The 21732-nt window shown below is 40.4% G+C and overlaps 1 protein-coding gene across 6 annotated transcripts in view; it reads right to left on the reverse strand.

Annotated features, from left to right (window-relative positions):
- Positions 1–21732, reverse strand: part of VPS13B (vacuolar protein sorting 13 homolog B) — a 1123013-nt gene that overhangs the window by 449212 nt on the left and 652069 nt on the right. The window contains exons 28-30 of one of the 6 annotated variants that reach the window (XM_075582636.1): positions 17003–17144; positions 12990–13404; positions 10827–10938 (exon numbers count right to left, since the gene is read on the reverse strand). In XM_075582636.1, the coding sequence (XP_075438751.1) occupies positions 10827–10938; positions 12990–13404; positions 17003–17144 (669 nt within the window). The other 5 variants (XM_075582637.1, XM_075582639.1, XM_075582642.1 and 2 more) reach the window with 5 other exon arrangements.

Raw genomic sequence — 21732 nt, forward strand, 5'->3', positions numbered from 1 at the left:
CCACCATCATTGCAGATCCCCTAAGAGCATTTTTATGTAGCAGCTACATGACTTCTGGCCTCATAAAGGTTATAGATCTGACCCTCTGGAGGAGGGAGTGGGACAAAATGATTAATGATTTGGGTAGCTTAGAGGATTGGTGTGGCAACTAAAATGTGATGCCCAAAAGTGCAAAATAATGCCCTTGGGTCACTGGCGATTATTAACATTACCATTTGGAACTTGGAAATATTTTCAGGGATACATTCCTTTAGAAACCTGGTAAACATTGTTAATTCTGATATCCGCATCAGAGACAGCTAAACAATAGAGTAATTGCAACACTTGATGAATCCAAACACTATGACGTTATCAAAGCTTATAGTATATACAGTAGCACTTACTGAGTTTTCATAATGCAGGGAGCTCAACTAACTTCCCTAACAAGCATATGTTACAGAAAGAACATCAGGAACAACTCTAGGGTCAATAGAATTGTGCATTAAAACATCATAAAGCTATTTCATAGCTGTTTTGGTAGGCTGCATGGGGCTAAAATACTGGTTAGAAATTTAGCAGAGGATGGTACCGTGTTAGTCCATAGAATACACAAACAGTAAGGTAGCCGTGATACCTTTAATAGCTACGGGAAACTTGCAGTTAAATAGAGTGCAAGTTTTCAGGACCACAAACGTCCCTTCTTCAGGCGGATCTTTAATAAATCTTTTCACGGACCAGAGAGTGGTGCTCCTTCTACCATACCAGCATGTAAGAACTCCCATACTCCGCTACTAAACGGAGATCTGCAGAGCAAACAGCCCTAATGCTTCAAGGGGAATATCATGTCATGTAGTGAGCAATTCAATTAGCATAGGCTTCTAGACTATACTGTGTAGGATTAAGCATTTATTTAAACATTGGTCTACATTCCAAGTGTGCTATTATTTCTTTTGATAAAGGGCTTCTTTACCAATATTCCTTACGGATCTCAGACAAATACACGTTTTGCCAAACTGCTTGCACACCGAGTAACAGAAAATAAAACTACCAAAGGCTTGTGCCATCTGTGATTTTCCTGCATCAGCACTGATGGGGTTAAAAAAAATCATAATTTTTTTTTCTTTTAAACCTAACTGGGATTAAGAAATGAATGGATTTGAATGTGTACAACAAGCGGGTATTAGGTTTTATCTTTTTTCATTGTTTCCCTGGCCCATACGGAATCCATTTACTACAAATGTTTTCTCAGCGTTTATGCACTAGGCATCACAGACACAGAGGCACGGATAACTTTCTGCTAATAATTACAAAACTTTCAACCTTTATTTTTTTTTTTTAACAATTTTACAAAGCATGAAACTTATTTTGCCTGTAGTGCCGATTTCTCACCATGCAGGTGTGCCTCAATAATTCCTGTTTTTTTTTGGAAAGTTCAGAATCCCGTTATAGGGATTTAGACCAGGACAGGAGAAAAAAAGGAATGAGAGAAGGAGGCAAGGTCTGATAAAACCAGGAAGGGAAAGTCGGGGGCCCGCTGACAGCATCTATGGGGGCCAAGGATATGGTACTGACCTGGGTCCGAGGTTGTTTGAGCAGGGGGTGGGGGTGGAGAGTACATGGAATTCTAGTGGCGGGGGACAGCTCGGGCTTTGTAGAGCTGACGGAGATGGCCAGCCAAAGGGTAGCGGCCCACCCAGGCACCGGAGTAAGGAGGGCGAAGAGAAGTTAGGACTGACTTCCGCTCAGTCCCAATTTCTGCTTACACTAGCCAGACTCTCAGGAGCTGCCGGGCCTGGGACACTTGTCCAGGGTCTGACATTCCCCGCTGTTGAACGCCCTGGGGCAGGTTCATCAAGCAACGGTACTGGTTAACTCACCCGTTCTGGTGTTAACTTCCATTCACATCTTCAAAATCCAGAATAATATTTTATGTATTTGTAGCCCCGGTAAGGAATGGGGGCAATATATCTTTCTCCTACTGGTGTAAGTCCTGGCCGCCAGAAGTTATCATGGGTTTTCCCCCCCGCTTCAAGCCCTGCCTTGAGTGATGGAGGCAGGCCCCTGACTCTGTGTGCAGGCCTGAGACAGAGGGGAGGGCCTGCTGACATCATGAGGACTGTCTAAACTTAGTCCTGTCTGTTCCTGTAGGGGACAAGTAGTTCTGTCCCGGGAGCAGAGAGAGCGAGAGAGAAGTAGTCAGTGCTGGAGAAGAGAGGAGAGGCGAGGCTCAGTCACCTTGAGTAGAGCTGATAGCACCATAGTGCAGTGGACCAATACCCCTCACCCTGCAGAGGGTGAGAGGAGAGTTAGCCTCACCCTGAGGGCCTATACCTTGGGGTGAAAGGTGTGGAGTACTGGAGCTCCAGACAGCCCATCCTGAGGGTGTACTTCTGGAGGGAAGGAGAAGGAGGAAAAGCCTGTACCCTTCTGTGTGCTGTTGCTGTGTGCTGTTGCTGTGTGCTGCTGATCTGCTGTTGGACAATAAAGACCAGTGCTGATTTTATACAAAGACAGTGTGAGATTGAAATCTCTCGCCCTGGGACCAGGGCTTCTCTGGTTGGGTTTCACCTTATTCATTAAGGCTCGCCAGAGATGGAGGCGTTGCACCAAGACTGCTAAGAAGATGGAGGCATATACCCCAGAAGCCTGTCCCTGTTATCCCCTATACCACCGCAGGAAACTCAGGCCCTCCTGTTCCTCACAGCTATGCATCAACAACACACATGTAGCCAGCCCTCACTACACCCTAGAGGTCCAGTCTGCGACCGGGGGGGTGGGGGGGGACCATGGGTTACATATTGTCTCAAAGTACAATCTTCCTTTTGCTTACTGCTTTGTAGTACGTACAGGGCTTATTTACTAAGCTGTATTCTGCTATTAGACAGAATAACCAAAAAAGTGGAGACAGAGCACACTGAGGTAAGAATTCAGTAAATGTATAGGGAATAAAAACAATATCCACACTTACAATTCAGCATAAAAACTTAAGCTCTACAAGTAAATACACCAGAAGTGCCACATGTATAATGGAGTCTTGGAATGGTCTGTGTCTCTGCTCACACACATCTACTAAACACTCAACCGTAAATAGAAGTCCACGGGATGAAGGAACATCTCAACAAATTCCTACGCATTTCACATCTCATGCTTTGTCAGGGGTGATTTAAGATACATAGGCATACATATACATATACATACCAACTTATTTAGTATAATTGGTCGGTTAATCCCAAATACAATTACAAAACATTACATGAAATATTGCATATGGAGATGACTGTGTAAATACCATACCAATCAGAGCACATACATGTTCTTAAATATATAGTATGATACAATATCAAATGTATTACTGTAGATGTATACAAACAGAGCTGTCGACAGAGGGGTGGTGGGGGGAAGAGCCAGTACGAGTGCGCCGAGCCCAGAGGCTCTGGTATGCCCGGCCACTGTACTCCAGAAGTTGGGCCCAAGCGGAAGTCATTCTTAACTTCCGCAAAAGATCCCTCCTGCGTGTGGGTGGGCTAGCCTTCCTCCGAAGCCTCGTGGCCCCCCTACTCGCTGATTAATTATCTTCATACCTTCACATCCACCCCCCCCCCACTATATAAACAATAATTATATATGTACCCATGCGAAATAATAAAAAAAACTTATTAAATCTACATCCTTAAGTGAACAATCTAATGTGCTCAATGATACATATATATTATTTATTATTGTCCTATTCTACTGGTTAATTATTTAGTGTTATAAGTGTAATAATTTATTTATCAATTAATACAAATTAACATATTACGCTCAATAAAGTTTAGAGTATACATCTATTTTTTTAAATATGAAATATGTAATTTAATAAATAAAAAAGAGAAACTGAAAAAAGTGAAAATCCATCAAAAATGTATAATATATAAAAATAAAAAATAACTAAAAACACACATTGTAAAAAGATGCCCGTATGAATCCCTTAGAAAAGATATAATCTCTACCTAATAGACTCAACCTTATCCTTCCTAGAATTGTCCATGTGGATGAGATGGGCTTTATGTCCAAACACCAAGCCTTGGAAAATACATAGGGAGGTGGGAGGGGTGAGGCTTGGCTGGCTGGGCAGATATCTAATGTCTAATAACCTGGCATATGCCACCAGTACAAAATAGATGGGTAAATATAGAACCAAGAGAGCTAAATACAAAATTGCCAGCCAGTCCTCAGGATGTTATTACAGGGCACGTGGTGCGCAGCTAACTCTGCCCGCGTCCGGGTATAGTGCTGGGCTCCTTTGTCCTGCTCCTTGACGGTGGCCTCACTAGTCAAAAAGCTTAGGGGTTTTGAACAACGCGTTTCGCCCTTTCTTGGGCATCCTCAGGCTCGTAGATGATCTATGTGATGCCCTTTCGAATGGGCAGGGTAAAACTTAGACCTCACCTTAAAAGGAGTATGCTTGCAAACCAAACTTTGAGTGGTTATGTCAGCAATCTCTGCCTCACATTCCTTGTCATCTATCGTTGGGAGAGCTTCGCCTTCAATTTTAACAAAATGTCTCTTTAGAGTCATGTTCTTCACAAATTTGTGAAGGTCTGTATACAATTGAAAGCCATCTGGGCCACTAGACCTAGAGAAAGTAAGACCCTTATTCAATACTGTTTTTTGGTCTTCTGTTAGGATCACTGTGGATAAGTTAAAGATTCCTTTATCTAAGGGGATCCTAGATCTACACTTGAGTGTGAGTATTGTTGTAATATTCCCTTTCATTTACTAACCACCCATTTTCATCATTTTAATATTTATTTAGAACAGGAGGGTCTTGTTTTGATATTTATTTAGAACAGGAGGGTCTTGTTTTGATATTTATTTAGAACAGGAGGGTCTTGTTTTGATATTTATTTAGAACAGGAGGGTCTTGTTTTGATATTTATTGAGAACAGGAGGGTCTTCTTTTGAGATTTTCCCTATGTGAAGAGGACAGAGACACCTCCCTAAAGACCGCACTCACACCTGCCCGTGTGAGTGTTTGCAGTCTTTTTCTGCTTTTGATATATATATATTCTTTACCTTTGGAATCAGGCATTTTTTATTATTTATTTGCATTGTCCCTTAACATTTTCATTCTCATCCATTTACTCGGAGGGAGACCCCGCAATTGAGGTTTGCTGGTTAATCGAAGAAACTATCATCTGGATCAGAAGAAATTAAATTTCACATCAGGAGAACACAGAAGAAAGGAAGAAAAGAAAAGAAACCTTGATGTGATAGCATTTGCACAAGGCCGCGTAAGTGTTTATGATATTACACACTCCACCATCCCCACATTCACCAGTCCGGGAACTTATACTCCCGAGCTAAATCATTTGTTATCCCTATCATTCCTCAACCTGTGCTCCCCCTTTTTTTCTTGTATTTCTAAAAAAAGATGGTGTAAGATATTAAAAACTTCTGTGAGAAATGTAAGCTTCTGGACTTCGATTTCTCCAGACCAGGTACTTTATTTTAAGGATGTCACAATAAAAGTTATTTCCAAGGTGTACACCTTTTTAAAATATGTGTCGGTGTGAGGAATATCAGAAGGGGCTAATTTCACATTTATATTTGTGACTGGAGCCTTCCAATGAGCTTCCTACACATAAATACATGACCCAATTGACTAAGGACCTTGGCTAGATATATTGTTTGATGACTGGGAGGACATATGCGAACGGGCTGCCAAATTATCAATATGCACCAACATAAAATAAAACATATATAAAGTTATGTATAGGTGGCACTTAACTCCAAAGAGAATATGTCAAATTTACCCAGGAGCCACAGACAAATGCTGGAGGGAATGCGGGTTGATGGGTGATATGGTCCATATCTGGTGAACCAGCCAGAAAAGATCACGCTTTAGTGATCCATACAAAGTCTAATAGAATCTGTTTTTGATGTAAGGGTTGAGCTGGCTCCACTGAGCTTTATACTAGCCAAACCAATTGAAGGTATGTCTTCCGTATTCTCATGGCCTTGAAAAAGCAAGGTGCATCCTCCCTAAATACAGTTACAAAAAAAGTAAAAGACATCATGCTAATGGAACGGTGAAGGCCTTCTTAAAATACAACACTACAACTTTTGCTAGAGTGTAGGAGCCCTCGCTACATAGATAGGACGCAGGGTTGGTTCGTAGACCTGGTATAGTAGGACCAAGGCCAAAAACAGCTTTCCCAGGACTTCTGTTTCAACCGGGCTTCCCCCCCCCCTCATGTCAGTGGCCTGGTGAGACCCCACTATTACTCCCCCCTTCTGACATACCTTGCTCTCTTCCCTTCCTCTGTCTCTCTCAACCTCTCCCTCTTCCCCTTCTCCCTCTCTTAAACCCCTGCCACCCCCCATCCCCCATGTATCTCTACACCATTTTCATTTCCCCCCCTCCTCACACTCAATAACCCCCCCATCCCCCAATACAAATATACACACAATAGCCCTCCAATACAAAAATCAAAAATACAAACATACATATAATAAACATAAAACTTCCAGCTACTGCCAGCCCCCCCTGCAGGTGCAGGGCCCGGGACAGTTGTCCTGTCTCTCCACCCCTGTCTGCGGCCCTGAGTAGGACAGAGCTCCGGGGGAAAACATATTCAAGCCAGGGGGTTGTACTATACAGTACTTGACTATATATGTATCTGTATTGAATGCCATGCTGTAATTTTTCATTTTGTTAAATTTGACCATGTGGGTCCATTGATGTTGGTCGATTTGTATCCCAATTTCCCCCCGCCTCCCACACTTGCCTTCTGTAACCCTCTCCTTACATCGACGCAGAAACAAGAAAAACTACTAGTAAAAAAAAAAAAAAGGACAGAGTAATATCAATTTATTCATTCAAAGGTGGTGGCTATTTGGTCCCAAAAGTATACACACAATGGCTATTTCCTAGTAAGAGTTAAATATCTATCTCATGTTTTGTTTAACATGTTTAATTCCTAATTTTTTTATCACTTAGAATCCCTGATTTAAAAAATAAAAATGGGAGATGAGAAGACTTAAAGGTTTATAAATGGAAATAAATGTAGAATTATTCCTAATATTATTCAAATGTTCTAAAATGCAAACTTTTAATTTTCTTTTCCAAAATATTGTAGTCCAAATACAGTATATATATATATATATATATATATATATATATACAACATATAAACAACATATTCGTATTAAAATGAATCCAGGTTTTTTTTATTGCCATTTAACCAAGATACTCTCTGTGTTCATACATTAGTTATAGCTACTGACCTTACTGTACCAAAAGCCTCGTTTATACTAATTTGAGATTCTGACCAACAGTTTAAATATAAACATCGTTTTAATCTATTATTAAAATCGGTCATTATTCTGGAAGTAGTTACTCTCATAACGTATAAGCTATCACATGCAATTTACTGCTATTGTATTGTTTTACATCGCTTCATTTTAATTTATTTTCCTGAAAGTTTAGTGCTGCAGTACCTGGATCGCAGTTCAAAAAGCATCATTTTAAAGAATGAGCTAGAGATTGTATGCCTACTGTGGTTCTATTCTATTTCTACATTTGGTCCCCAAAGAACACGGTATAATTATTTTTTTTAAACGAGCTGTTTAGCTGCCATCAACTTTGGCTTGTAGGTCATTTAACACATTTATGGTTCTTAAAGAGAAGAGTTCTTCCTGCCATCTGTGTTGAGTTTGTTTTCATTTACTTTCCATTAATGCTGCCAAGTTAGGCTACCTGTGTTAGGCAATTTAAATTGATTCCATGATCATTTAGTAATCGATGCAAAATGTCAAGTTGCACGGTTGGAGTAAACCTTTTCACTACCAAGTGGCGACTAATGATACAATTTGTACATAATGTGTGATGAACACACGGGTATTTCCCGAGCCGGCAACGTATTTCATGCTGTTGAGTAGGCGCCGAGGAAGTTTGGTTTCTATCAAATAATCATGGAAACCAAGTGTGAAGATAAAGGGGTTCGAACAGTTTTTGGTTTTGATTTGCTTTGCCTTTACCGAGGACTGCAGTTTGGTACAAAATCACTGAGAGCATCGTTTCCATCACCTGCAGATTATATACGAAATTATAGACACCGTTTTCTGAACGATCGGCAGTTTAATGCAGGAGAAGTCTCGTTCTGATATATAACGTGGCCTCAAGTGGTGTTAAAAGTTTGTAAATTCCAATGTCTATAATAATAATAATATAATAATAATAGCATGTTCTTGTATAGCGCTGCTAGCTTTACGTAGCGCTTTACAGAGAAATTTTGCAGGCACAGGTCCCTGCCCCGTGGAGCTTACAATCTATGTTTTTGGTGCCTGAGGCACAGGGAGATAAAGTGACTTGCCCAAGGTCACAAGGAGCCGATACCGGGAATTGAACCAGGCTCGCCTGCTTCAAACTCAGTGCCAGTCAGTGTCTTTACTCACTGAGCCACTCCCTGTCCCTATCTACTGAATAGTTACATAACTGACAAAGTAGAGTACGCACAATAATACAGGCTTTTATTAAAGGGGGAAACAAAGTCCACTCTTTAAAAGTGAGTGGCTGATGTTCAGGTACACTCACATATATATCGGCATTACAGAAGGTTAGTTACAGTATATGCTGCAGTCACAACTAGAGATCACGTGTTATTTGCAAGATTTTTTGTTTTTTTGTAAAGTTCTCTTTTCCACAATTTATTAGCTCATTGGTAACCTGAAGTGCTTTTCCTATTGCTCAACAATATGCTCCATGCCAAGGCAATATTGAAAAGGTGAAGGAAACGCTAAAGCTCCTATAGTCTTAAATAATGTAACCAAGCCTATTATGCCGTACACACGAGCTGTAACTCAATCTTTAAATGTAAGTCTCCTTTCAAACATCAGAGGCTCCATCGACTTTAACAAAATCTCTCTCTTTGAAGTCAGAATAAAGGCATTAAAATGTTACCTTTTGGTACATAACCAACAAATCTTACTCGTTTTGATCTTCGAACCGCGGGCATAATGTAACTAACTTTGCTACGCAATGCACTGCAGCCCTTATCAGCAGCAAAGTTTCTTTGTAAAATGATCATAAAAAAATATCTGCGATATATGATCCAGGAAGGGCAGTGATTGTCATTTACCAGAATGTAAATTGTTTATAGCTAGAAAAGTATTTCATTTTTATAACATCTGTTGAAGTTCAGTAGGAAACACTTTAGAACATGAATGTTGCCACATCTGAGAAGCAGACAAGGATCTGTTGCTCAGGAAGCATTGCTTATGCTAACACACTCACTCAGCTGGGCTCTCTGTGACTTTTCTCACTTGGTACCATTTGTGTGCGTGCTTTCAAGTCTGGCAACAGTGCCAATTCCATTCAATGTCATGTATTCTTCTATTGTAATCTTGATTACATCTATTTGCCAGTTTTGCTGCCCTTATGATCAATGTGGTTTAAATCACTAGGTGACATAAACCAGAGCATGATATTTCACAGAAAATCAGTATACTGCGATTTTTTTCCTTTAGAAGTTTGATATTTTGTTTTACAGCTTTGATCCAAGTATCAACAGTTCTGTGTTTCAGATGCTTATATTTAAGTATAACTAGGCACTTTTCATTTTTCATACATAAAGCTAAAGAAAAAAACCCCATAATCATAACAAGGTGTTCTTGTGTCCACTCTTTTTTGAAGTACACACCAATAGGAAATAATACAAATCAGTTCTCCTCATTCAGTTTTACAGTAATTAATTGGCTAATTAAACCTCAATGATCCAGCTATATGTCATAACACTAACTGAGGTATATAGCCTCACACACTAAATATACACGGATAGCAACCTGTCTTCAATGGTTAGTAAACCAACAATCAGACTAAGTTGAACAACGTGAGGTGTCTTTCACTGAACAAAGTAAATAATACAGCAGGTAACTATATTAATGTCTGTAAATGGTCAACTGGGTGAGATGGTAAAAGTAAACAGTAAGGAGCGTATTCTATATCTTGTAAAGCAGACGATCTGGACATTTTAGGCCGAAAATTCCAGACTGGCTTCAATGGGGAACTTCCTGACCGACCACTTATGCGGCTATAGAATAAGCCCCCTTTTTTCTCTAGAGGCACCACTGACTATTCATAATGTTCAGTTGCCGAGACACCCCCAAAATAGTGCAAAAACACACACACACGACAGACGCTACACACAAGACAGATCACTATACACAAACCGCTATACACACACATGGGACAGACAGTTACACACGAAAATAAAACATTGTCATAGAATAAAAAGAGGACAGACAGAAAAATAACCTCTAGATTGTAAGCTCTCATGAGCAGAGCCCTCGTTACCTCTTTGTTCGTGTTTGTCCTCACTTGTATGAAACCGTTTGTTTTTGTAATATACAAAACTGTACATCATTGTAGAATATGTTGGCGCTTCACAAATAAAATATAATAAAAATAAACAGGACATACACGGAAAAATAAACAAGACAAAACAGATACACAGAGACACCAATCATGGCCTCTCTGCTGTCCAAGTTGCTTCCTGCTCTGCTTGGCCTCAATCCCCAATCCTGATTGGTTGCTACTGTGTAATGCAGGCAATCAGGATGGAGGCAACTACCTTGCTTTTTCCATGCTCTGGGAGAATGGGGAGATCCTGTGGCCCCCTTTTGAACTCACATGACACCCCAGGGCGCTGCGGAACCCTTAGTGGACAAACAATGCCCATGATGATAATTACAGAGAGAGCCTGTGTGAAGTAGGTTGTGTGCTCCAGGGTGTCTCATACTTTTGTACAATGCCTTGTATGCAATAGATGGAATTTTCAAGGAGAGGAAATAGCAAGTGAACTTACTGATAAATATCTTTTCTCAGGACACTCCTGCTCAGAGGGTTGTCAGCCTGGGGAGCCATGGAAACAGAGCCAATCTTCAGAACTAATGTATCTTCATTTATGATCTGGTTTACTGAAAAACAAACAAACAAAAAAAAAAAAAAACAACAACATAAAATGAGTAATATGAAACAAGAATCTGTGTAAGGTAAACGTATTATTCATTGAACACTGAAAATAATACACTATGCACCGTTTTTCATCGCTTTACATCATCGGTATTTCAACACAAACCTTTATTATAAATTTCTAATATTATAACAGTTGTCATATATTGATACATCAACATTTGACTTCAGTACCATGAATTCTCAGAATTAATGTTGATTCTAGCTAGGGAAAGTAGAGCATTCAGTGGACAAATCGTGACGTATCAGAACTTTCTATGGGGGCTGCCCTCTGCCACTAGACAAATTGTAGGGTGGATTTTTTAATGAATGTATTCAAACAAAATAATATATGTTTTATATTTGGAAAGCATATTAATGCTACAAGTGCTAACTGTTTATATCAAAGACTTCAAATACCACAATGTGGAGCTTAAGCTTTGTGCAGTTGTTGTAAAAACATTATACAGTAAAAGGCAAACATATTTATAGGTAGGGGCGGATTGCAGGCACATACCAGCCCGGGCGGTTCTTCAATAGTGGCCCTCCTCATGTAGCTTTGCGGAGTCATATTTGCTGTGGAGGGTTTTTGTCACTTTTTTTACTCACCATAACTTAACTAAGTATGGTAAACCCCATCCTCATTGCTTCAGCTTTGCATAGCCAGTTAACCAACCCCACACTGATGAGACCCATTAAGGTTGAAGCGGCTGTCTGTGGGTGGGTTTGCTGGCTATGCATCTTAACCCTGGCTGTGCTTAAAGCTGTGACCATGCAGCAAGCTTAAGCCTATAGGGAACCATGTATAAAATGGTTTTGAAGCAAAAAGTGGCACTGTGTGCTCATTTGCATGTCATTTCCCAGAATCCCTTGCTGCAGTGGAAGTGCTGTGTGCTGGGTGATAATGGTGAAAGGCGAGGTTGCAGACCTGCCTAAGACATGCAAATGAGCATAGTTATATTTCCATTTGCTATATATATATTTTTTTTTTTGTTTGTTTGTTTGTTTTTATACAATTTTCCTGGACATAATAATCCTTAGGCTGCGCTTATAGTGCACGCGACGGCGACAATGCATTTGTTTTGACGCAGCTTCGCCGTCACATCGCGTGTGCTATAAGCGCCCCCTAAGGCTTATTATGTCCAGGAAAATTGTATAGAAGCAAAAACAGGGTTCAAGAGAGCAGGGTCAGCAGTTTAAAAGGTAAAAAATTATATATATATATATATATACACATTCTTTTTTACCTTTTAAACTGCTGGCCCTGCTATATATATATATATATATATATATATATATTTTCATGAGCCACTACACAAGAGAACTCTCTCCCCACGAGTGCTAATGCCCATGTCTATGAATACTGCGCTGTATGAATGCACACACCTGCCTCTTACACATACAAATGTACAATGTAATTCTATCCCTTTATACCAATAGGGACCCCATAGTACCCACACACATGCACACAAATGCAACACCCGCTTACATTTCAACACTGCACGACCAAGCGACAGCGCTACAAAAATCTGATAGTCACTGTTATTTGATTTTTTTCAGCGACGGTCTCCCCTTGTGCCAATCAGAGAGCTTCTCCGTCCCTCTGCCACCCCCCTTTCTGACGTAACTGGCCTTGTAGCCAGTGACGTCGCCTACATTTAAATTACAACTATCGCAATGGCGACGGGTGATGTCATCGGTTGCGTCGCCGGCAGTATAAGCGCGGCCTTAGAATCCATGGCCCCGAAAATCAAACAATAGGAAACACATTAATAATATCAACCAACAGTAAGAATTTTTTGTAAGGCATATGTTTGGGGGAAAAGCTGAATCATAATACGAGTTTATCTCAAATGGCATTATAAAAGAATGTCTGCTAATAATCTGGAACCAATATCCTTTTGAACTGACCATTTTTTGTTTGAGAACATCACGGTCATTGGGTTTTTGGGACAATTATACACAGCAACAACAAATATTTAATCTCATCCAACATGCTTCCAACCTTCCCACATACCTCCTGAGCTTGGCTGTTTTTCCTCAGCTTTGAGAAAGAAGACTCTGATGACATTGGTGTTGATGTAGATCAGAGGCAAATTCCGTGAGGTCAGAGTGTGAGATCTCATGGGCTGCCCAGAAGATTTACGTTTCTCCTTCTGGTTGCGCTGACGCCCGGCCTCAAAAATACTTGAGATTGCATTGAGCAAAGGGAAGAAGAGGACAATGTCAAAGGCCTGTGCCGAAACTAGGATCTCGTGAAGGAAACGAGGGGAACCGTCCGTGAGGCCTTCAGACAGTTTCTGGAAACTCCGAGGGCTCCGTTCACTTCTTGAGGTCAACTTGTGTCGAACGTTTCTAGTAACAGCTTTTGTGTAAGTGAGGGAAAGAAATCCATGCTGCTGATGTGAGCTCTCTAAAAGCTTTGCAGTTGTCTGTTTCAGAAAGGAAATGACGATTTAAGATCACCCAAACACAGAGGGAAAGGAATAGTATCATAAGGCGTAATAAAAACAAATACCAGTTAGAAAATTATTTTATAACTAGTACCATTATTTTAGTGATATTTGGGTTGCTTCTGCAATTACGCTTTCCTTAAATTTCATTGGAAAGCCAGTATAACCAGCTTCACACTGATGAGACGTAAAAGGTCACAACAGCTGTCTGTGAGTGGGTTTACTGGCCATGCACTTCTTTAACCCCAGCTGTGCTGAAAAGCTGTGTAATACGGCAGGCATAAGCTCATAAGAGTCCGTGTTAAAATGGATAAGAAGTTAAGAGTGACACCTTGTGTGTGCTCATTTGCATGGCCTTACCCAGAATCCCTGGCTGCAGTGGAAGCACTGTATGCTAAGAGTTAATGAGGAAAGGCAGGGTTTCAGACTTGTCTGAGGCATGTGAATGTGCTCACAAGTGATATTTTTATTTGCAATTTTTGTTACATTTAATTACTTATTATAAACTGAAATATCGACCATGTATTAGCTGATCATAATTAGATTTGCAAAACCTGCAAATCAGTAGTATGTTTCAAAGGTGATTGTGTTGCAAGTAGAAATTCACATTGGATATATTTTATAAAACGCCTTTTTGCCTTTAGGATATATTATATTATATATAAAAAAAAAAAAATGTATGTATATATATGTATATATATATATGTATGTATATATGTATGTATATATGTATGTATATATGTATGTATATACATATTGTTTATTTTTATATATAATATATCCTAAATATATATACATATACATATATATATACATACACTTTTGCCATTAAACTGACACTGGTTAAGTAGGAGCTTCAAGAAACAGATATTAAAGGCAAGTCTTTCCTACATGTTCTCATACATCTTTTACTGATGCATAGCAATGTATTACAAGCCTCCAGCCCTGAAAGGATTAAAGATAGGTACTGATAAGTACAGTGCAGGAGTATGCTGTAAATCACATTGTAGTTGACAGACTTAATAACTTGGTGGAGAGCCTCCTTCGGGTTCTATGTTTGTATATATGAGGACATAATCACTCCGTTATAAACAGGTGTGTTGATTCTAGACATGTTTCTGGTGACACTGGATGAATGAAGGGACACGGAATCCACCCACCTAACTGAATCATTTAGCTATTTCTGAGTGATTGCCAGTTTCATACCTGTACATTATTGCTGACTTAATGCCTCTACTAATCATTAAAAAAAAATGAAAATGTCTCCTTTCTTTTTACCATTGGGAAGTCCTTTCTGTGTGGGGGTGGGGGTTGTAGGGTGAATTTAATAATCCCACCCTTTTTACATTCTGCAGTTGAATTCTGGGGATATCACTTTCTGAAAATCTGCCACCCTGGGTGATTAAAATGGGCGTTGTTATTCACACTCAAAGACAACATAAGGTGCTATGTTAGCAGTTGATGCCAGCGAAATAATCAATAATAAAAAAATTAAAGTTAGAAATAGATCAGCACAACATTAACTGCATAAATCAGAATATATCATGTCTTCCCTTTGATTTTGTTGGGGTGGTTTAATCTTTTAAGGGAAGTACAGGGATACCCCGCTTTAAGTACACTCACTTTAAGTACACTCGCGAGTAAGTACATATCGCCCAATAGGCAAACGGCAGCTCACGCATGCGCCTGTCATCACGCCCTGAACAGCAATACCGGCTCCCTACCTGTACCGAAGCTGTGCGCAAGCGGGGAGACTATAGAGCCTGTTACACATGCGTTATTTACATCAGTTATGCACGTATATGATGATTGCAGTACAGTACATGCATCGATAAGTGGGGAAAAGGTAGTGCTTCACTTTAAGTACATTTTCGCTTTACATACATGCTCCGGTCCCATTGCGTACGTTAATGCGGGGTATGCCTGTACTGATTTTGTTGGGTGGTTTAATCTTTTAAGTGAAGTACTGTAGTACCAATCTGCTGCTACCAGTCTTAACTAATACATTACTCTGTTTGAGTGGCTTCATTTTCCAATTTCTACGTGTATTTTATGAATGAATGAATTACAAAAGCATCCCAAATAACTTGTGACTCTATAAGTTGCATTGTTAAAAAAAAAAAAAAAAACTTAACAGAAACCTATTTTCTAACTACACTAACATATTCAAATATTTAAAAAAGAAGGTATAAATGATGTTTTATCTCCAATAGCAGAGAGCTAGTAAATGTGAAAACCGAGTGCATTTAAATTAATAGGCAACTTCAGTTACATCATTAAAATCATTTGTACAATGTCTGAATAAAATACATGGTTCTTTCAACAACATTCCTTGTATTGTCAACAATCTACAAATTGATTCTTCAGATCTGGCACACTAGTTAAATTTGGAACTAGGATTTATTTAGTTACCAAGACAATACAATTAACAGATGATGCTGAAAGAGCAAATATTACTAAAACAAATCAACAGATAATTTCAGCGGCTAAAAGCTAAAATTGAGCAGTTGGTGTCATTGTTAGAAGAGACTTAGTAAATTATTCAAAAGCACGGATTAAACATTTTAATATTGATACAAATAGAAAAATCACGCACAGACTTCCATAAACAGTGCATATTGATTGTCTGGATTCTCCAAATACCAGCCATTAAACCAGGCAGATGGAGGTGAAATTACTTGCTAAATCGAAATAATTTGATTAAAAATAAAAACATTTGAGTGCCTTTCAGGAGCCTGTGATGCGCTGCATTACATGACCTTATGATGCGCTGCTCTGCGCTGCATTACAGGACCTTATGATGCGCTGCTCTGCGCTGCATTACAGGACCTTATGATGCGCTGCTCTGCGATGCATTACAGGAGCCTGTGCTGCTCCGAGATGCATTACAGGACCTTATGATGCGCTGCTCTGCGCTGCATTACAGGACCTTATGATGCGCTGCTCTGCGCTGCATTACAGGACCTCATGATGCGTTGCTCTGCGATGCATTACAGGTGCCTGTGCTGCTCTGCGATGCATTACAGGTGCCTGTGCTGCTCTGCGCTGCATTACAGGTGCCTGTGCTGCTCCGAGATGCATTATAGGAGCCTGCTCTGCGCTGCGCTGCATTACAGGACCTTATGATGCGCTGCTCTGAGATGCATTACAGGACCTTATGATGCGCTGCTCTGCGCTGCATTACAGGACCTTATGATACGTTGCTCCAAGATGCATTATAGGAGCCTGTGCTGCTCCGAGATGCATTATAGGAGCATGTGATGTGCTGCTCTGCGCTGCATTACAGGTGCCTGTGCTGCTCTGCGCTGCATTACAGGAGCCTGTGCTGCTCCGAGATGCATTATAGGAGCATGTGATGCGCTGCTCTGCGCTGCATTACAGGTGCCTGTGCTGCTCCGAGATGCATTACATGAGCCTGTGCTGCTCCGAGATGCATTACATGAGCCTGTGCTGCTCCGAGATGCATTATAGGAGCCTGTGATGCGCTGTTCTGCGCTGCATTACAGGAGTCTTGGCACTTGAGGAAGTTCAGTGTTGATGGAAGTTGTGAGGCCAAAGTTTTAAAATGATTTCTTACAGACGGAAAGAAGCCAGAGAAATTACTGAAAGGATCCTGCTTGCTGACGGGTCGAACCAACGTGGTGCGTCTGTTCAGCTTGTCAGTACAGGAGAGGAAGACACCTCCATATTGCCCCAGAGACCAACAGTCTTCAGCGAGGCTTAAAGGTGTTGGACAGATGACAGAGAAAGAAACAAAAAAAAACAAAGAAAAAAATGCAGTAACAACAGTGTGAGGCAATATATCTCATATTATGGCTTTGCTATAATGAAGACGACACCTGCTGGGCTGCTGCATGATTTCGTCTCAACTTAACGTGTACAGTAAAATTGTATGACAAAGAGACTAGAACACATCACTAAAAACTGGGTGATTTAAGGTGAGGAATTCCTCTATAACCAGTATGTGCTGTTGGTCAACAAATACCGTAGTTCACATGCTCACTACAATAAAATGTAGGAACCTGTGTTAGTCTGAAATCCAACTGGAAAAGGGGAAAATTCGGACATTTGATAAATCACGGAATAGTAAAACTAAATCAAGTATTAATCCAGTGGCCTTTCAGAGCTGGAAAATTGTACAGTACTACAATATCACATTTTCATTCATCTTTAATTTCAACATGCAACCATGAGTGTCAGGTTTGTAACTTTACCCGCACTCCCTGGTCAGCAGCTCCTAGTTTAAAACCTAGATGATATTCCCAGTGGGAACATAAATTTTGTGCCAACTAGGGGAACTGAAAGTGATGAAATGTTCTATTTATCTAGCAATCCAGCAAGAGGCGAACACACCGCTGCTCAATTTGAGATCATCAGATTATATGCAAACTAAAATCACGGGGGGATGCTTTTTTTTTTTGCTTACAGATTTAGCAAGAAGCTTGGTTAGACTGGAGGATGATGATTACAAGAATAAGTCAGGCAACAGTGGCAGTCTGCACGTGACCAAATTGACCAAATTGAAAATGTATGACATGTTTTAGCAATGTTAGAAAAATCCCTCCCCACTAAATGCTGTTTAAAACATTGACATAAAAACACACTTTAAAAATAGTATTTTCTGATGAGGCCCATGCTGAATATAAATTCTTGTAACCATCATTCATTTTAAGGGATAAAGGGTCACGCAGGTCAGATTGGAGGGCAACGCTTTGGTAAATTATATATATTTTTTCTTTTCAACTAGGATAGTCTCACCACATTTTTCTCTTTGCACTGTAGGAATATCCCATGACAATCTCCTGACTGCCAGCTTTCACCTGGCCTGGAAAAACATAATGTTACCCTTATCTGGTCTGTGCAATGTCTGAAATCTGAAGACTACAACCATTTAGAAGCTGTGCTAAAAATAAATGATGACATTCAAACGTTCAAGCAGAGCTAAACACTGCACACAAGAGAATGCATGTTTTCATTGAGTATCTTGGTTGAATACACACAACAGAACCAACAACATATGAGAATTAAGAACACATTAGCAGGAAAAGGCTAAAGCATACGATCTTGTCGAGGAAACTAGATCACTCCCGTCTTGAGATCCATTTGTGATGTCAAGCAACGACTAGATAAGAGAAAACAGGGACAACGCTAGTTTGTAATTACCAGGTTGCAAAGTGCTGGATCTTTCAGTGTGGCCAAAACGCTAAGTAAAAGTAATTTTCACACCCAGCAGTCAGAAAACTATTTTCAGAACAGCACTGTTTTTAAGGAGACTGTAGCAAATGTGTAGAATGAAGCATTACTTAAGTCATACCTGGCAACTGAGCGTAAGTCAATAGTGTTATAATAATCCAGGTCCGTCTTTTTTCTTATCTTATCACTCAATAATGACAAAGATCAGCAAATGTGAATGCAAAACCTTGGCTAGATCTTAATTTAGTTGGGATGTACGTTAACTACATAGATAAGTCACTGTGGTTTGAATTACCCGACCTGGGACCTGGGACATCCTCTGAAGCTAATCCTTTATCCCCTGACCTCCCGGAGACAAAATAGCTTCCTGGCGATGCTCGAACTGGGGCAGCCAGTAGAAAGCCGCAACATCATCAGGAAGTGACAATGACATATTCTGTTTGTGACCCGGTGGCCATATTGGTAGCTTTTGTCTCAAATCTGACACAAAAATTCCCCTCAAATATATTGGGAACCTTGTGGTGCCCAGAGGTCGGAGGACCCTCCTGGTTCAGGTAATTAAAAGCCCTTATCAGAGGGACTGGGGGAAATGAAGGTAAAGGTCCCCATTTGTATGCATTGTAATTGGGGGAAGGCAAGTGATTTGATGCTATTGCATTTATCTGTATTTTTTATTTTATTTTTTAACATTTTGTAACATTTTTAGCACCATTTGTATTGTGTGTCCCTCATCTTCTTTTAAATCTGATCATATATGTGGGGACCTTCCTGCTTTTAGATACTAAGGATAAAGATTACCATTTTTTTCACCAGTGCAGATCAAGTTGATCAGTTGTTATTCCATTTGGCATATTTAACCCTTTAGCATCCGAGAGTGCACTGACTGGATTCCTCTGACACTGAAGTGGTAAAGTAACTGCATCGCTCACTTAACCCTCATTTTAATCCATATACAGGCGGTCCTCGGTTATTCGCCGGAATCAGTCTCGCAAACCACCATTGGATTGCGGATCCAATGTTAATCCACAGCGTCGGATAATCCGTTCTGACTCCGGATAATGCGTTCAGCGGAATACATTAGCTGTCGTCGGATAATCCGTTTGACGGATAACGGACCGGCAGATACCGAGGACCCCCTGTATCTCAGACAAACCGAGGGTCTCAAAAGAAAGGGCATGCATCAGGAATCCCCTAGTTTAAAATGTCTAAAAAGTGTTTATGCGTATGTGTGTATACAGTATTTACTCCACGCTGTATAACACCCTCTAGCATTCACCTCCCCAAACCGTTATGGGACTAGCTGTGCGGCTGGCACATAACTCCACCCTGAGGCTTACTCAGTCCCTCACTGAGCAACCACTTCACCTTTTCTTTCAGCATTGCCACTTATTCCCTCTAGATTGTAAACTCTCATGAGCAGGGACCTCTTGCATCTGTTTGCACTTTTTGTATGCCATCCTGTCTATGTATCGCTGCAGAATATGTTGGCGCTTTGCAATGAAACAATAATAATTTTACACAGATGTAGCGTCATTTACTGCCTCCGTTGCCACAGACCGTCAGGTTGAAATCTGCGGCAGGCTGCGACATCCAAAAGCAGTATGTGGCCCTGAAGGATTAAAGCAGTGTTCATCGTCCCGGGCCAGTGGTCTGTAAGAGCTGTGCATGAGTCCCATAGAGAAGCTCTCTCTGTGCCTCCCTGAGCAGGTGTTACAGTGACTCAATGTTTTATTATTTTTATATACTGTCTTAAATCTTAGGGTCTCCAGAGGTGAACCCCATTCATTTCAACTCCGGGGTTCCCCTGCTTCCGGAGATATAGACCTCCGTAGGGGGTTACCGGTAGCCACACACACACACACACACACACACACATATATATATATGTGTGTGTGTGTGGCTACCGGTAACCCCCTACGGAGGTTTTATATATATATATATATATATATATAATATATATATATATATATATATACACATATATTTGTCACAGGATTGTGGCCTTAAATAAGTTATAATTGCAAAACCTGAATATTTTATTTGGTATGCTGTGTTTTTATGTGACGTGACCGCTGGTATCTTGTGTTTTTCTTAAACTAATTTTTGAAGGACAAAACATTTACTTGTTCATCCTCAATGTCATCTTTATGTATCTTTTATTTCAGCTGTTCTCCTTTGAAAATAGAAAAAGTCCCAAATCACTTGAATGGAGATGTCTCGGTAATCTTCCGCTTAAAGTCTCAATCAAGAGGACATCTCAATGTCACTATAGAGAGCTCTTCACAAGAGCGGGGTCACAAATTAGATGCAGTTTAGCCCAGCGCACTGTCTTCGGGACTGTGGCAATGAAAGCCTTCTTCTTTGACGTCGTCCCCTAACCTCACTATTAGAAGTTTCAAATTGCTGAGGTTTGTTGGGAGAGCAGGAGCATAGCTGATTGTGATCCTGAAGAATATTATCCAGGCTACATCTGCATAATAATTGTTGTCGTTCTAATTGTGATCAGACTTGCCAATAAGTTTAGGGGTATACATATTAAGGTAAAGTAGCCTCTAGAACAGCGTTTATCAACCAGGGACCAACCCTAAAGGTATCCTTTGGGAAAACAAATGACAATATTTTAGTCCATGAACATTAATGCTGCAATGTTTTGCTGCCCCGCTGGCAGCAGGGGAATGTATTACTGATGAAAAATATTTGCATATGATTTAAAGCGGCAATCCAAGCGGGCGATTTATTTCGCGATTTTTTTTAAACATAGGATTGAAGCAGGGGGATAGGATTGAAGCAGTGGGTCTCCGGAGCCGAGCCGCATTCATTTCAGCTCGGGGGACCCCAATAGCCACTCCACTCGGCTAGCAGGGATGACACAATGGACGCTTTTCAAAGCTCTCACGCCCTGTGGGCCAATAGGACGCCTTGACATCATACGGTGCAGCTTCCTATTGGCCCAGGTGACGCTAGAGCTTTAAAAAGCAGAGAGATACCGGCACCCCCTTCAGAGGTAAGTATCTCTGGAAGCAGGGGGGCTCAAGCTGAAATTAACGGGATTCAGCTCTGGAGACCCCCTGCTTCAATCCTATGTTTAAAAAAATTGCCCGCTTGGACTGCTCC

The sequence above is a fragment of the Ascaphus truei genome, chromosome 2 (genome assembly GCF_040206685.1).
Source record: "Ascaphus truei isolate aAscTru1 chromosome 2, aAscTru1.hap1, whole genome shotgun sequence".
Taxonomy (NCBI): Eukaryota; Metazoa; Chordata; class Amphibia; order Anura; family Ascaphidae; genus Ascaphus; species Ascaphus truei.